The 18,533-nt window shown below is 37.1% G+C and overlaps 1 protein-coding gene across 3 annotated transcripts; it reads left to right on the top strand.

Annotated features, from left to right (window-relative positions):
- Nucleotides 1–80: 80 nt before the first annotated feature.
- On the top strand, nucleotides 81–18,326 carry LOC125677183 (organic cation transporter protein-like). 3 transcript variants are annotated; one of them, XR_008801745.1, is made up of 10 exons: nucleotides 81–933; nucleotides 2,420–2,523; nucleotides 3,236–3,390; nucleotides 8,175–8,343; nucleotides 8,923–9,162; nucleotides 10,835–11,049; nucleotides 12,017–12,125; nucleotides 13,090–13,302; nucleotides 13,429–17,690; nucleotides 17,852–18,326. XR_008801745.1 is itself a non-coding variant. In XM_048915159.2 (9 exons), exons 1-9 carry the CDS (start codon nucleotides 532–534, stop codon nucleotides 13,487–13,489), a joined length of 1,668 nt encoding a protein of 555 aa, XP_048771116.2. In that variant the 5' UTR covers nucleotides 81–531; the 3' UTR covers nucleotides 13,490–18,326. The 3 variants fall into 3 exon arrangements, 1 of the variants encoding a protein (XP_048771116.2); XR_008801744.1 differs by having other exon boundaries at nucleotides 13,429–17,697; XM_048915159.2 differs by having other exon boundaries at nucleotides 13,429–18,326.
- The last annotated feature ends 207 nt before the right edge of the window (nucleotides 18,327–18,533 follow it).

Genomic DNA, 18,533 nt, shown 5'->3' with positions numbered 1-18,533 from the left:
TGAGGAAACAACAAACAGTAAACACGCAGTACTCGCAAATAATCAAATCAACTCTCCACAATTCCAGTTACATAATACAAGGACAATGTTTATGCATGTAATTACTCACAGAGACTTTACGTCTTACTCGTTCAGTCAAAGGATACCATAATCATAATATTGACACTGTTGTTAATCGACCGATATCGACCTTTGTTCCCTATGATATTATAATTTCTATCGCCCCACCAGCTTTATCGCGCTATATTTAACTAACACTTCCACAGATTAAGGTGTTCTCTTTTTAAGGTCGTTACTCCACAATCCTCTTCTCGCATTTGTATCCGCGATTCTTATTTTATCCATTTCTGGAGATAGCGATAGGAACTGAACCGACTTGTTGACCCACGTGGTGGCAGCGAGATTTAAATACGATAATCGCCCATTAACATCATTTCAGATCAGGATCGCATTTAATGGAAAGGGGAACGGATTATTTAAGCTACATCCGATATCCGGTGAAGAAAAACTCTTCCATTCTATCATCTTGCTATGCATTTTGACGAACTTCTGAAGGTACTAGGTGAATTAGGACACTACCAGCGGACCCGCCTTTTTCTAATATGTCTCGTGTCGATCGTGTGCGCTTTTCATGCCATGAATATGGTATTTGTGGGTGCCAATCCGAAGAAAAAATGCCAGATTCCGCACGTGAATCTGTCGTCTGTTGGTGCTGGGAATGTGACGTTTGATCGTTGGACTTCTTTCCTGAGGAGAGCTGACGAAGATGCGTGTGAAATTTACAATCCAGAACAAGTCCTTCATTCCATCTCTAACAGCAGTTATACATTCCAGGAGCTTGAATCCTCACAAACAAATGCTTCTTTTGGTAAAGTAGAATGCTCTGACTGGGAATTTTCTCGTGATGTGTACGGGTCTACAATTGTAACTCAGGTAGGTTAAGCATGAAGTTTAGAACCTTTTTTTTAAATATCAAGACAGAGTAACTACTTTTCCTTAATTCACTGCCTTATTTACACCATGTCATAGAAATGCATCAGAAATTCGCTCAAGGCAAGGATTAAATTGTTCTCTGACTTGCATTGTGCATATTGCAAGTGTATATTATAAACCACTGTACTTGACACCTTGTGAATGAATTGCCTAACTGCTCACAGTATCTGAATCAACATAAGTTGTAACGTTGTGGCTCTGAAGACTTGGTGATCTTTTAATTTGGTCAATCAATAAAAGCAAATATTTTTATTGACTCGCGGAAATTCATACGTTAAACTACTAGCTGCATTGATTTCAAACTCGTTAAATCTATGATTACAACTTAAAATGGTTCAATTTTAACTATTCTTAATGCGGAGTCTCTTCTCCTCAAATTAACTTGGGAACCCAGTAGAGAGAATAGCCATTAGTACTTCTCACCCCAAGACCATACATGTATAATCAGGAACATACTGATGCAATACAAGTCTGCATGACATCGTCAAGGTCTGAAAAATTCTACCCGGATACCATAATTTCATTTTTCTACTCGTGACAATCAATCATGGTTATCCGAGATGAAGTACTTTGATGGTAACTTCTTTTTCTCTCCCCCCCCCCCTTTTTTTTTTCTATGCGTGGATTATTAATATTTCATTCAGGAATTCAAAACGAGTCAACTGTACTCGCGTCACATTGAAAACTAACATTTTTTTTAAAGGTCGTTCAAGGGAGATTAAGTTCAAAGGAGGGGAAAGAAGCGTGCGTCTTGGTTGTTTCATGATCGATATTGGGGAAAAGAATTAATAACCCAAGGATGACCCGGTGAATCAATGCAATTTTCCAATATTTCGTTGAAAAAAATTTCAGGTGTAAATGACCCTAGCTCACTTATTGCATATTCAATAGTCCTTATCTAAACATTTTCTTTTATAAACACCGTCACTGTATTTGTGTGTACAAATCTCGCATTTCATTTTAAATATTTGATGTGTACCTGCATTCTTTTGTATCTCGTATTGACAGTGATTTTCTTCGGAATGTTTGAATGTTGCCAAGCTATTACTATTTTATAAACAAAGACCTCGGTGTACTCAATGTAAATCTGTCCTGTTTTATGAATAACTACAGAGATATTTAGCAATTTCTAATCATATTTGAATGCACACATGGAAACCAAAGCAGAATGTGAATACCAAACACCCTGGAAAATAATCTGCAGGACCACGCTTACAATGAGCTGACAACTGTCAGCAGTGGTATCGAAATCTACTGCAGGACCACGCTTACAATGAGCTGACAACTGTCAGCAGTGGTATCGAAATCTACACTTATACATACTCTATAACATCAATTAATTAAAAGAATAGCACTTTAGAAAAGTCTTCAAGATTTTCATTTTTACAACTCATGGATCTTATTTTTTTTATTTTGCTTTTGATAGTTTCACCTAGTCTGTGAATCAGCATGGCTAAGAAGCACGTCCAAAACCCTGTACTTTTTCGGCCGGCTTCTCGGTGCCGTTGTATTTGGCCAGCTGTCGGACATGTAAGTATTTTCGGTCATATCCAAATGAAATCATTCACACATTACACTCAGACACCCTCTAGCCGTATCTGCCGATTAAACACGAGAAAGGGTCAAAGGAAATTATGCATCATGAACATTTCATATGGTATTAAATTACATCTTTTCTTCAATGTAATCTGATGAGTATATCGTCTCTTCATATTTTGTCATTTTTGCTATAAATTCTAGACTCAATTAAGTTTGGTTAAGATTTAATGTGAAACATATGTTATGATATCACACAGTGCACCCCCCCCCCCCCATATCAAAGCAAAAGGAAACGAACAAACCCAAAACACCAACAAATTTCAACCTCCTCCCCCCGACTTAAAAAACCCTCAAAACACCAACAAATTTCACCCCCCCCCCCCCCAACATAAAAAACCCTCAAAACACCAACAAATTTCAACCTCCTCCCCCAACATAAAAAAACCCCAAAACACGTACGTGGTAATGATCTTTGGTACTGTTGTAGATTTGTACGTGGTAATGATCTTTGATACTGTTGTAGATTTGTACGTGGTAATGATCTTTGATACTGTTGTAGATTTGTACGTGGTAATGATCTTTGATACTGTTGTAGATTTGTACGTGGTAATGATCTTTGGTACTGTTGTAGATTTGTACGTGGTAATGATCTTTGATACTGTTGTAGATTTGTACGTGGTAATGATCTTTGATACTGTTGTAGATTTGGTCGTCGGCCGATGTTTTTTGCCGGGTTGCTGATGTTGCTGATCGTTGGCTGTGTTGCTGCAGCCTCTCCGTCCATGTTTGTCTTCATCCCGTTCTACATTCTCCAGGGCGCCGCTCAGACAGGGCTCTTTCTAGTCGCTTACACCATGTGTATGTATAAGTACGGCCCTTTGGGAGTACATCTTCCTCACATAAACACGAATGAAAATTTGCATTATTTCCACTTTTGCAGATTTTCGTTTGATAAGTACTTGTAGGTCTCTCAAATCAAATTTATATACCTGTCTTATCTTATCTCTGAAAAGATTAAATTGAAGTTGGTTGAATCCATGGTCATTTAATGATTTCTAATACTAATTATTGGATTATTCTGAAGAATTCTAAGTAAAAAAAATCATGTTATTAGGTACACAATGACTGACCAACTTCCACGTACCGAATAACTAAAGACACAGATGGTGTGCAGATGCTTAGAATACCATGTCCATGTAATCCAACTATGAGAGAAAAAGTCAAGGTCATCCCATTGCATTGCTTTTAGTGATGCATTCAATATCAAATATTGTACACCTATCAGATCGAATAGAGAATACGAACATATTCTTGAGGTCAAGGTCGCGGGAGTAACACTATACTCGACATTTTATTGTAAGCTTTAGTCAAATAACTTGCTTCAAGGAATTGATCTTGACGTTAGAATTATTGATTGATTGATTGATGTTTTCCGCCACACTCAACAATAAGATTGCGATAGTAAGCACTACTTAAAAAAAAAAAGTTTCGGAGTTAAAGCACTCGCTAAAACGTATAATTTGACGTAGAGGTCGAGAACATGTAAATGTGTCAAGATGGTTTGTTACGCATTACAATTTGAATGCAGATCTTTTGACTCTAGTGCTGCCTCAGTTAACATCTTCACTAGCCAGGGGTGACGATGCAAGTGAAACACCGTGTATCATCACCCTTGGCTAGCGAAGATGACAATTTAAGTGCGAAATAATTTGAAAATATATTGATGGAAATACGTTAAATCTCCCTTAAAACAGGAATCGTTATTAAGGTGATCGATCCTCATGTGATGTCATAGGTTTTTGCAAAATCTTTATTTAATTAAATTTTTGCATGATTGAAATATATCCTTCACAGGAATTTTTATTCACTGAATAAAATAAAAAAAATTTGGTAAACTTTTGATACTGAAAAGTTTTTATTTTCCATAGATAATCAATTATTTATAATTTTAAAAATGTTGTCAAGGGCAATAACTCCTATGCTGGAATTTCCTATACTGCATGTCTATGACACAATGATTTCACTAATATCCACAATTAATTTTTATATAGCTTAAATACTAGGAACAATATTGTAAGAGTAAGTTCTTCAGAATTTTGCATATCTTCATTTTCTGCATAGGGTCGTGCGTATAAACTAGGACTGCGAACGCGTTCGAAGCACCCTAAGAACATATGTGGGAAAAATTGTAGTTGTGGCAGGTATACTTATAGAATTTATGATGGTCAGTGTGTCACTGTGACACACTTAATGTGACACCTAGGCCACAAATTTAAAATTATCGCATTATCACTTCTCTGAATGTGTGTCAAATGTTGTTTCAGTCTCAAGGCCAAATGATTAGAAATTCACTGTAGATAACGTTTTTTCCTTTCGTCTAAGGCTCTAAGATAATTGATATAAGGGTTCATCACTACAAGGCAGTGCGTTGTGTTATCGTCTCCTTAGTGTTTTTCCTGAGAGTCATATGATTTGGCCATATAACGAAATATGATTAAGACTTGGTGCACTTTTGTCATTGAAAAAGTCCATCATGGGAAGAAAATCTGAACGGAATTGTATAACAATGTGACGTAGAGATACAGAGAAGACGAGTTTTGAATTATCCCCTCAAGTTTTTTGCACCCGAACACTAGTGCTTTGCATTTGTCTATATCTGGGTGTGATAATAGGGACAATGTCCCTAATCCGGATATTCGTGATGACGCACATCGACTTCAATAAATAATTAATTGTTTGAGTTGATGCATGCTATTGCATATGATATATTTACTTATTTAGATATCTTTTTAAAACGACCTAGTTTATAGGAGTATAAGGTAAAGTTTAATCTGTGGTTTGTTACGGAAATATGGTGTCCGGATAGGGCCATTTGCAAAAGCGTGACTGTGCGTTAGTCACAACACGCCGTCACGCCAACAAGCAACGGGCCTTCGCGCCCTCACGCCAACAAGCAACGCGCCTTCGCGCAGACAAGCAATGTGCCTTCGCGCTTTCACGACAACAAGCAACACACTCTCGCGCTGTCACGCCAACAAGCAATACGCCTTCGCGCCGTGTTGCTTGTTGGCGTGACGGTGCGATGGCTCGTTGCTTGTCTGCGCGAAGGCGCGTTGCTTGTTGACGTGAGAGCGCGAAGGCGTGTTGCTTGTTGGCGTGACGGCGTGTTGTGACTAACGCGCAGTCACGCTTTTGCAAATGGTCCTATCTGGACACCATACGGAAACGTGTACCCACCTCCTGTTGTGTTGTATTGTTATATAATCGTCTGTACAACGGTGTAAAGACTTCGTTATAGAGACATGGTGTAATATAGTGCAGCTTATCTGCATGAATCTTGATAAATATAGTACATTTTAACGGCTGGGAATTCCAACAGAAATGAAAATGAAATGTAAAAATATTTTTAAAAAAATATTCATTTTTGAAAATACATGAAGGTATAACGTGCTTCATGAAGTATGCCGACGCGAATATGTCTGCGCGAAGCGTCGCGTACTACGGTAGAAAATAAATATCGTATAGATGTAGGCCTACTAGTACCTCATGGCAATGTCGTACTGCTATATCGACTTGTTCGATACAGAGGGCACATATCATAGATGTACTTGTAACATCTTATGACAGAGATGTGATATTGCATTTATTAATTAAGCAATAAAAACTATTTATCTACATTTTAATTAAATATGTTGTCTGATTTTCATAAGTCGATAATAACAATTCCTCATGAATTATTCGTCAACTTTGAGCGACTCAATTTAATATACCACATCAAGAAGGCGTTGTAATTTAGATGACATGTACTGCCTGTCTTGAACAAGCCAATTGCAACAAGTCAATGTTCCATTTCATTGTCCAGATTTTTAAGGACATGGATTAAACACAATATCTTGTAACGACGTATAGAAAGTTGACATAGACAAATCGCAAATCACAACTTGTCCAAATTCATGGAGAGAAATTGTATCATGCTACACCAAGTCGTCATTAAAATGTCATCAAAATGTAACCTAAGTATATATATATATAACGCTGTCGAGGCTGATATGACTGAATGTTCTGGCCTGATACGGACGGGGCATGTGGGGGTGTTCACTTTAGAAGTCCTTTGTGTTAATGAACAGTAACCTTGAACCGAGGAATTAGAGCTGGAGCTTATTTCTCTCCTATTCACACCATATTTAAATTTTGACTTTGTAGTTATCCGATTTCTGTAGTATAGACGCCATGGCCTTGTGTCTTTGAATGAGTGCATGTATGTCATTGTGCGAAAGCGACTTATTAGTGTCTTTGACTGTTAAAATTTAAATGCCAATAAAGATCAACGTATAATGTATATCCCTAATAGACCAAATGCTTTCCTCATTGTGAAGTGTACTGCATGGTAGTAGAAATTGATTATCATCTTACGAGAAAGGCAATGATGAAACCCCAAACAGTGAGGTGTTTTATAAAAGAATGCATCCTGAGTAATGAAAAATTCGTTTTCAAAAGAGTTGAAATTGAGGTGCAGTGCAGAAAGTTTAAAGGTTCTTACTTAAAAGTTAGAGAGACCAGACTTAGTTTTTTTTTTATCACACAGGAAGTCCACTAATACTGTTAGTCTAGTAGGTCACACAGGAAGTCCACTAGTACTGTTAGTCTAGTATGTCACACAGGAAGTCCGCTAGTACTGTTAGTCTAGTAGGTCACACAGGAAGTCCACTAGTACTGTTAGTCTAGTAGGGTGCTCAGTGAAATGAAAAGGTGAAGATAACGAAATTGTAAAATAGGGCAAACGCGGACCCTGGGTTATTGTTTCTTACTCAAGGACGGGGCCAAATTTGGTAAAGGTGTGTTATTTGTAAAGCATTTAAATAACATCTTCTTTAATTTTTACCTTCTTGATGACTGCTATTCCAATTCTTTTCAAATTTGGTATGAAACATCTTTGAGACAAGGGGGGCATAACTAATTGATATTATTGTAAATTTCAGGACTCCTGCCAGTATGGGTACTTTCACGGGCATTTGTGTTTTAAGAACACATCTGTTTTACGCTGCTGAATATTAGATACCGAACAGGGGAAATCATTATAGATTTCATAGAATTTGGGACTAGTGTTACTTTTAACAAATACTCAGGTGACCTATAAAGTCTTTGGGCCTCTTGTTCCGAGTTCACAGGGATATATCGAGTCAACATATGAATGAAACTGAATATAATTAATATAATCAGTGTATTTAAACGTTGAGTTGATAGGCACAGCATGGGATTTTTTCTTCTAAAGTAAAAGCTTTGGAACAAAATCTGTCCCATAAGAATGCAAAAACAAGTCAATTAATAAAGGAGCACAATTTGTGCCCATGGATATTTCAATAGACTGTTGCAAGACCTGTTGTCAAAAGACTACATGTACGTAGATATTGTCAATAAGTAACTCTAATGAATAGGGCCTCAATTACCCGTTGGTGGTAGGGGATTTAAGACCACAGTACGACCTCGGCATAGTGAATACTGACAACATTTTGATTGACAGGGAATTCTAGATCATAGTATAGATGGATAGAAATAATACTGGTAACACTGATTTACAAAATGGTATTAAACGGCATGAATCATCCTCTATCACAAAATAGTGTTGGATATTTGTACTACAGGCACTGAGCTCGTGGGACCGAGTTACCGAGTCTTGGCCGGATTCCTAATTCAGGGGTTCTACAGCATCGGCTACATGGCCTTATCCGCAGTAGCCTACCTCATCTACGACTGGCGTTACATCGAAGTTGCCATCACCGTGCCTGTAGTTCTGTTTGCTGCATATCTATGGTAACTTAACACCATTTTTCTAAAAATCTTATCTATGGTAACTTTACATCATTTTTCAATTAAAAAAAATATCTTAACCTTTTTAAAAAAAATATATACAAATATGAAATAAGTATATTCAAATATTAGCATGACATTGTTGACATTGATGCTGTCTAGGAATAACCTTTTCCCGTCAAATATAAAAGTTGCAGCAAGGGAGAGAGATTATTTATAGTACATTGTAACAAGCCTTAGTTCAATTCACATCCACTCAATACGTAAAATAACACGAGCATACGAGTTTTATGGGTAAAAATAAAGAAAGAAAAAGTTTGCATACGATTATTGCAAAGAATGTTATTTAGGTCAGCTGATTTACTTTTGAATATAGTTATTCCTGGAATAGACAAATTCTGATTTGAATATCAATGGAAAATCTTAGGAATATGGGGATATTTAAACATCATCACTCTCAATCAGACTGAAAACTCTCTTAATTCGCTAGTAATATTTCTAATTTTAAATTTATTTTTGTGTGACCTTCACATGGCCGTTGCGGGACCCTGTATTAATTCATTCCCGTTTTTGCTGTATCAGCATTCTTCCAGAGTCCATTCGATGGTTACTCTCCAAAGGTCGAGATGAGGAGGCGAAAAAGGTTATATTGAAAGTAGCAGACTCCAATAACGTGATCATCACAGAGAGCATGCTAGAAGGGATCGGACAGTCCAACGAAAAACAGAAAGAGGCAGCAATTGACGACCGGAAGTACACGTTTCTCGACCTGTTTCGACCATACCAGATGTTGATCCTGTCCCTTAATGTGTGGTTTAACTGGTGAGTATTAGCGAAGAATATTCGTTTTGTATGCCCCCGAGATCGAAGATCGGGGGGGCATAATGTTTTGTCCTGTCTGTCATTCTGTCTGAAACTTTAACCTTGCTACTAACTTTTGAACAGTAAGTGATAGAGCTTTGATATTTCACATGAGTATTCCTTGTGACAAGACCTTTCCGTTGGTATTGAACCTTTTGACCTTGACATTTGACCTACTTTTTTTTTTTTTTTTTTTTTTACATTGGTCATAACTTCTAAATGGTAAATATTAGAGCTTTCATATTGTACATGAGCATTTCTGTTGACAAGATCTTTCTAGTGGTACCAAGATATTTGCCCTTGTGACCTTGGCCATCTTCAGAATTGGCCATTATCGGGGGCATTTGTGTTTCACAAACACATCTTGTTTTTAAAAATATAAAATGCTACATATATACATTAACCAATGTTTTGTCGTAATAATGATGATAAACCTGTGTTGCTTTGATTTGATGTATTGTACATGTATTTCTCGATGAAAATGCCACCCTTTAAACCTGTGTATCTCAGACATCAGGAATCAGTAAGTTGTATGCGCTATGGGTGATATCCATAAGCACTGAACGCATTGGATAATATTTCTGCTTTCGAAGATACGCAAGATCGTAAATACTACGTTAATAGAGCTCTCGTCAGAAGTCTAAGTGTGATGAGCCTGGGCCACTTCACTAGAGATCCACACGAATGCAGTAATTACCAAGCAGATGGAATAAGATTCGAAGCAAAAACATGGAAATTCAAAATATACTTTCAAATATCATACTTTATTTGGACCAAATTTAAAATCGATAGATCTCAATTCGTTAATCCACACGCCTATCTACTTTTTATAATGCTTCTTTTCAAACGGTAACGGGGAAAATTTTCTATTGAAATTTCATTTCGGGGCGTTTGTGTATTTCCCTATTCTTCCTGAAGCATTCAATCGCGAACGTTGATAACTTGCATCGTCGTTAAAACTCCCAACATGCATGATTTTGAATTTTGATATAACATTATACAAAGTGTAGCCTAAATTCTAATTCTCGGCATATCTGGGTCTCGCGAGATTTTAAATATATGAAGTAAAAATGAAAACCGTGCCGGAGTAGACATTGGCAATCTTGCGTAGAATATAAATTACCTCCATGCTTTTATTCTTTATATACCCCATTATACAAGCCTCTTAGATATCCTATACCTAATGTTTCAGCACTTAGAATAAATCATAATCGCAGTAGGATGAAGTACAAGGCGCGTTCTACATGTAAATCCTCTTCATGTTACACGCCATCACACGTTAATGTATAATTAGTATTCCAGCTTATACACACTACTTTCGTTGTGAACTATACGATGATGTTAAAACATTCTTGTGTTCATGATGACAAAAATAAAGCATTAGTTTAAAAAATACATTCTTGGTAAACGTACTCGAGTATTGTGTAGTATCCCAGTTCATTAGTACAATGATAATGTGTAGTGCCCCCCCCCCCCCCCCTCCATTTACTAGTGCAATAGTAACATATAGTACTCCCAGACTTCTAGTACAGTAGTAGTTTGTATACCTCTTTGTTTACTACTACTGCAGTAACTTGTAGTACTCACATTCTACTAACACATCAGTAACTTGATCAGTCCTGTGACATTTTAGGTTAGTGAATGCAATGGTGTACTATGGACTAGCACTGGGGACAGATAACTTAGGAGGAGATCCTTACATTAATTTCATGATCGCAGGGGCCGTGGAAATCCCCGCATATATCATTTGTGTGTTATGCCTTAATCGACTGGGAAGAAAAAAGCCACTAACAATTTCTATGATCTTTGGTGGAATTAGCTGTGTGGCATCAGCTTTTATTCCGAAAGGTAGGAAGGTTCCCAAAGTAGGAAGTTCCGAAAGGTAGGAAGAAATGATGTTAAACAGAGTTTTATATACCAGACCGAAAGGTAGGAAGAAATGATGTTAAACAGAGTTTTATATACCAGACCGAAAGATAGGAAGAAATGATGTTAAACAGAGTTTTATATACCAGACCGAAAGGTAGGAAAAAATGATGTTAAACAGAGTTTATATACCAGACCGAAAGGTAGGAAGAAATGATGTTAAACGGAGTTTATATACCAGACCGAAAGGTAGGAAGAAATGATGTTAAACAGAGTTTTATATACCAGACCGAAAGGTAGGAAAAAATGATGCTAAACAGAGTTTTATATACCAGACCGAAAGGTAGGAAGAAATGATGTTAAACAGAGTTTATATACCAGACCGAAAGGAAGGAAGAAATGATGATAAACAGAGTTTATATACCAGACGCGCTGGTCTTCATCCTTATGTAGTCTTAGGTTTTTCATATAAGGAAAATTATTACATAAAAATTATGAAATTTATTTATACTTGTATTTTTATGGCAGTCATTTATGCCTTTAATTTACTATATATGAAACAAAAAAATTTAGAGAGGAATTTGTTACTAACACAGACAATGTGGATTATATTCATAAACAGCATTCTCACAAGCTGACACTGACAGGTGGAAATATACAGAATGCGGATCTGCAGAAATATTTATTTATACGATGTATGCAGCGTGTCAATTAAACAAATATGTTTATCCAATATGCCACAGGTGTGAGACGGCACGATATGAAAACATTGATACAAATAGCATGTCTGCAAAATTACCATCTTGAATATTGATGAATATGCATGACTGTAATGGATTTCGTTGAATATTGATGAATATGCTCGGTTGCGATGCATTTTGTTGAATATTGATGATATCCACGATGAATATTGAGAATATGCTTGGTGACGTTTTCCTTTGCGTTTCAGATTTGGTGGCTTTGAAAGTTACCCTAGCAATGTTCGGGAAGTTTGGCATCACGGCATCGTATGCTATTATCTATCTCATGGCAGCTGAGGTGTTCCCAACAGTAGTCAGGTAATGAGAAACTGAATGATAATTCACTTCTGGTTATTTTCGCGCTCCGTTTTCACAGTTTTGTGTTCAATCCATAGAAATGTTATTTCAAGAATATATTCATTACTCTTTTAGTTTCACGGTAGTTTACACGCGGTTTGTTACTCTTAGTTTCACGGTAGTTTACACGCGGTTTGTTACTCTTAGTTTCACGGTAGTTTACACGCGATTCGTTACTCTCTTAGTTTCACGGTAGTTTACACGCGATTCGTTATTCTTAGTTTCACGGTAGTTTACACGCGATTCGTTACTCTTAGTTTCACGGTAGTTTACACGCGATTCGTTATTCTTAGTTTCACGGTAGTTTACACGCGATTCGTTACTCTCTTAGTTTCACGGTAGTTTACACGCGATTCGTTATTCTTAGTTTCACGGTAGTTTACACGCGATTCGTTACTCTTAGTTTCACGGTAGTTTACACGCGATTCGTTACTCTCTTAGTTTCACGGTAGTTTACACGCGATTCGTTATTCTTAGTTTCACGGTAGTTTACACGCGATTCGTTACTCTTAGTTTCACGGTAGTTTACACGCGATTCGTTATTCTTAGTTTCACGGTAGTTTACACGCGATTCGTTATTCTCTTAGTTTCACGGTAGTTTACACGCGATTCGTTACTCTTTTAGTTTCACGGTAGTTTACACGCGATTCGTTACTCTTTTAGTTTCACGGTAGTTTACACGCGATTCGTTGCAGTAATTATCACCTTTCATACATGTATATTACAATATGTCAGGGTTGTTTCAGTTCAAAGCGGGAAGATTTGTTGTCGCAATCAAAAATATACAGTATAGTTGTAGTATGTATTTCATACTTATGGAATGAAATGTCAAATTAGGTTAAGATTGAGATGTCTTTAATCAAGAGTTCGTTTAATACATATCAATGACCGATAATTAAAACACAATGAAATTATTTTGCTATAGAAATATTGGTATGGGTGTTTCTTCAATGTCCGCCCGTATAGGAGGGATGTTGGCTCCTCAAATCCTGGACCTCCAGGTCTTCTGGAACCCCCTTCCGCTTCTTGTGTTTGGTGTCCTGGCCGTCGTAGCCGGGCTCTTAGCACTGATGCTTCCGGAAACCAACGGAAGACCTCTACCGCAGACTATAGATGACGTCACGCATCCGGATGAACTGTAAGTCACGTGATGCTTTAACACTAGTTGCATGAATATGGTCACTCTTAGCAATAGAATGCATTGAGTCGACCACTTTTTCTTTGTTTTTGATTTCGTTCTTAGAATAATTCGTTTTATTTACAGAAAACATCGAGATGACATGACGTTAGAAATAACACTGAGCGAAAAGAAAGAATTTGACTGATTGTCTAGCAAAGATATTATAGTGGTTGTTTATTACAACAGGATTTGCTCAATGCCTTTTCAGGATTCCGGAGCTTACGACCTCCGCCATAGAAGATGTTGTGGATTAGCAGTGTTTGTTTGTCTGTGTGTGTGTATGTTAGTAGGCTTGTGTGAAAAAAGAAACATTATGTGGATTTGAAAAGAAAAAAAATATATGTTCAGAGGTACGTCTGATGACTGTCTGCGAATGAACTCTCTGTTTTAAGAGATCCGATGTTGGATTAAGACTTCGTAGTATTAATGAATGTAGCTGTAATGGTGCGGGTTTAAACGTCGTGTAGAAATTTTTATGCCATATTTTTGTACCTGATCTCTATTTTTCAATTTGTAGGGCAGTACGTAAGTCTAATTATACATTTCCATATTCAAGTAAAGATTCATATCAAGCCCTTCTTCGGGGATCGTTATCTCTATTCTCATTATAAACAACCCCAGACAAGTTGATTCAGGGTATTCAGTTGTCATACTTTAAAATTTTAACACTATCCAGAATAATATATTGTATTGACCATCAATCTACTAGTTTGTGAATGAATTCATTATCAATTTAGAAATAGTCTTGGAAGAAACATGGCAAGTATACTGTAGTTTAATGAAAGGTGAAGATAACGGACAGTGATCAATCTCATAACTCCTACAAGCAATACAAAATAGATAGTTGAGCAAACACGGATCCCTGGACACATCAGAGGTTGGATCAATTGCTTAGGAGAAGTAAGCATCCACTGTCGACCGGTCACACCCGCCGTGAGCCCTATATCCTGATCAGGTAAACGGAGTTATCCGCAGTCAAAATCAGTGTGCCAAGAACGGCTTAACAATCTGTATGAAACACGTCAGACAATGTGAGTTATTGCTCTTTAAACATCCATCTCAAACTTGTATATGTTGGTGTTGATGAGGGCTAGATATAGTGCGGGCATCCACGAAGAGGAAGAAGGACGCCTTAAGATCCCCAGTTGGTCCAGGGCAAAGTGCCTGGTATTTTGATGTTTTAGGACAATACTTTTCCATGCACTTAAATAGATATAACTAGATTTTTAAAACACATGAGGCTCTTTTTGAGCGATGTAAAACGACCAACTGAACTGTAATCAGTATATTTACTTACTGCATGAGAAGGTGAAAATAACGAACAGTTTATATAAAGAATACAAAATTAAGAGTAGGACAAACACGGACTCTCGGACACACCAGAGGTGGGATCAGGTGCCTAGGAGGAGTAAGCATCCCCTGATGACCGGACACACCAGAGGTGGGATCAGGTGCCTAGGAGAAGTAAGCATCCCCTGATGACCGGACACACCAGAGGTGGGATCAGGTGCCTAGGAGAAGTAAGCATCCCCTGATGACCGGACACACCAGAGGTGGGATCAGGTGCCTAGGAGAAGTAAGCATCCCCTGATGATCTGTTACTCTAGATATTCGTATTCTTGTGAAGCAAGATCTATTTTTTTCTTTCCTGACATAATCTAGATTTTCAAAACTTTCTCGGCACGAAGATGACTCGCACCATTTTTGTGAATGTGTAGCATAGCAATATTACACAACATGTCTTCCGTTGTTGTCCTTGGACACCACGTTCTCTATCTTGGAACTAAAATGATCACTCAGATGAGGAAGCTCCTGCCGGGATTGTTCGTAGTAACATGTACAAGTCAATTTACAGTGTTCCAGCATTTCCACACTTCACGATCAATCTTTCTATCTCTTGCTCCAATATATCAGGAAATGGCAAATCTCGTGCGTATTCTATTTTGATTCTTTCACCAATATTATCTGCACGTTTTTCCAAATAACACGGGGTCAAGTAAAATCCTACCATCGACGACCGAATAGTTTGTGGAAACTTGAATTATAAATAATTACTGCTCGACAACTTCATCTACACCTCAAGCTTTTGATAGGGAACCTGATTTTCCTGAGCGATTGTCAAAACCCTTCCATGCAGAACAAGAAATCTGTCATCAACATTTCCTCTAATGTCTATAAATATGGATTTCAAGTTTTGTGCCTTAACGAAGTAGCAATTCTCTGCTTCGAGAAGAATATTTAGAGGCCTAATATAACCAAGGATAAACTTAAGAAGATGAACTGAAACTAATAAGCCTGACAATATGACTCTTACTTCAAAGTTTCCAAAGCATTCACCAGTTGAGAGATATAAACACCATGTGCATGTGATAATGGAATCTTGCTACATAAATATGGGAAGTTGACGATGGAGAAGCTGAAATCACCCCGTTTGTCAGAAAGTTGTAATGATTAACGAATTGCTATTAAATCCGTTTACCTGTACTTACATATTGAACCTCTAAATACCTTAAAATAAAATTGTGTATTGACTATTGAACAGAATATTGTTAAAGAATGGACATATCTCTAATTTTAATAAATATTTTAAACAAATAACACCAAACACAAACAACAACACCCGTCTCTTAAATGTCATTATGAAAAACCGGATATCAAGATATATTGCTATAAAAAAAAAAAACCCACTACAAAGTGACATACAAAAAAAAAAAAAAAAAAAAGAGAGAGAAAAGAACAGCTTAACTCGACCCTAAGTAACAGACTATCGTTAGCTATGTGTCTGTTCTAGAGACGTCAATTTGATCTCCATAATCGAAAGCTGCGGCTATGTCGACACGGGACTCTGAAGAAAAGGTGAAGGGAATGATCAGGGATCGATCTCCTAAAAGAATAAAAAAGTTAAAGTAGGGCAAACACGCACCCCTGGGCATACAAGAAGTAAGATCGGAGTATACATCGCCTGTTGACCGGGTACACCCGCCGCGGACCCTTTGTCTCGCTGTCAAAATCTGTGTGTAAAGAAAGGCCTCAATTGGTATGAAACACGTCAAACAGCATTTGATCCATTGACAGGTTGTATTGGTAAATTTGTATTGTTATTTTATTATAACGACCATAACATTTGCGAAATGCTGACTTTAATGGAGGCTGTAACATCACCGTCAGTGGTTTCTCTCAACTGTTAAAACACAGGCTGTACGCAGAACAACCTCGTGCGTGTGAAATCAGTTTAGAGATATAAACACCATATGCAGGTGATAATGAAATATTGCTACATAGATATGGGGAGTTGAAGATGGAGAAACTTAAGTCATAAATCTGAGTTATGTTCAATAAAATATATAAGTTTGGGGGCAGATATGAAATAATATTTGGTGTCTTCATTCGAGTTGAATAGGATATATAGAATCGACATATGAATGAAAATAATAATTATTAATAGATAAAACATCGTCGATAAATCTAAATGCTCAGTTCAAGCCAAAACAAGATTTTTTTCCTTTCATGTATAGAAGCTTTTAAATAAAGTCTGCCTCGTGAGAGCATAAAAACAGGCCAGCTCATAAAGGAAGAAAATTCGTTGTTGGAAAACCTGATCACCAATTGTCAATGAGGAACTCCAGCGTCTGTTTAATATCAACTTAGGAGTACTTGTGCGCAGAATCAAAGTGGTGTTTAACGGATTAATTCTTTTAATGACTGATAACAAGATATGAATATTTCCCTTTTCTATTTTATTGAATAAACAAGTTTCTATAATGTCATATTGTTTGCCTAATTCTCTATTTTGTATTGCTTATAGGAGTTATGAGATTGGGGAGTTATAAGATTGATCACAGTGCGTTATCTTAACCTTTCATAGTGTAAGGTTTAATTTATCGTGAGGAATGGTCGTATAAAGTGTTGAAAAGTCATATGTTTTTATGTTCTTTATTTGAGAAAAAGTTTTGCAACTTCAAATTTACTAAACGTTCTTTAGAATTGGTTTTAGAATCCACCTTTGATTTACAACACTTCTAGTATATGTCGTGACACAGTACGTTTGAAGTTTCTCCTTCACAGCTACGCTACCATGGATCAACATATCAGCCGTGAAAAGTTTCTCTTGCTGATAACACTGATGCACAAGGGTATCGAATTATGATCTTTGCAACTGACACCAACTTGAATCACCTGTGTGTAGCGGATCAAGTGGAGATGTGTGGTTCCAGGCTCTGGAAGACAATGATGATGATAGCCAGGATGTCCTCCGTGTGAAAGACTATGTCACCGAAACTTTGGTAGAAGACCATATGGCGAACTGGAACCACTACTATAATGTTGGACCGAGAATTACAAATGCGGTAGAAGGTTGTTATCACAAAATCAACAGTACCGTAAATTCCTAAATATACGGGATGAATTTATTATCGTATAATTTCAGGAGAAAAATTACTCGCGAAAAAATAATTCTCGCTTTTATTTGTATGTTGCTAAAACTCACGCCAAAACACTTGATCAACAGAGCACCCAGTTCAGTAAAGAGTCTTCTTCAAGACAATTGGTGTTAGTGCACAAAACAGTCAACATCATCGCTCCATCCTATCTGCAGGAACACATAACACTCTTTGCTCCCTAGAGAACTCTGCGGGCCAGTGATCAGAGCCCACAAGTGCCATATACCCCCTCATCTGTGATTAAAAACTCGAGCTTTTAGTGCGGCTGGCCCTAAACTGTGGAATGCTCTATCATATGATATCAGAACTCCTGCAAGTCTCTGTATCTTTAAATCTAAACTAAAGACTCATCTGTTTACAATTCATTACAACTAGTCTGTGCAGATGAAATCTAAGTCAAGATTACTATGTTGTGCAATGATAACGGATTCCTTATCTTCACATACTAGTCATTTGTTCTTATACGACTTATTTTATTGTTATTTAAATATCGTTTAAAGCAATATGGATTTTACGCTTTACAAAATAAATTCATTATTATTATTATGTATTTTCTCGCGGTTTGACGTTGATGAGTCATTTCGTGATAATAAGTACTCGCGTAAAATAAGGAATCTACAGTATATGTCAGCACCCCTATCCAAACCTCTCTGTGGTCATTCAGCTTATCCAGAAGGAACAGGCAGCCAATGAAGCCAAATTTATTATACTTGCTGACGGTGATCTGTCCAGAAAGAAGGAAGTACAAAC

Source organism: Ostrea edulis, chromosome 3, assembly GCF_947568905.1.
Source record: "Ostrea edulis chromosome 3, xbOstEdul1.1, whole genome shotgun sequence".
Lineage (NCBI taxonomy): Eukaryota > Metazoa > Mollusca > Bivalvia > Ostreida > Ostreidae > Ostrea > Ostrea edulis.
The sequence above is the reverse complement of the archived record's forward strand: the minus strand, read 5'-3'. Positions and strand labels throughout refer to the sequence as shown.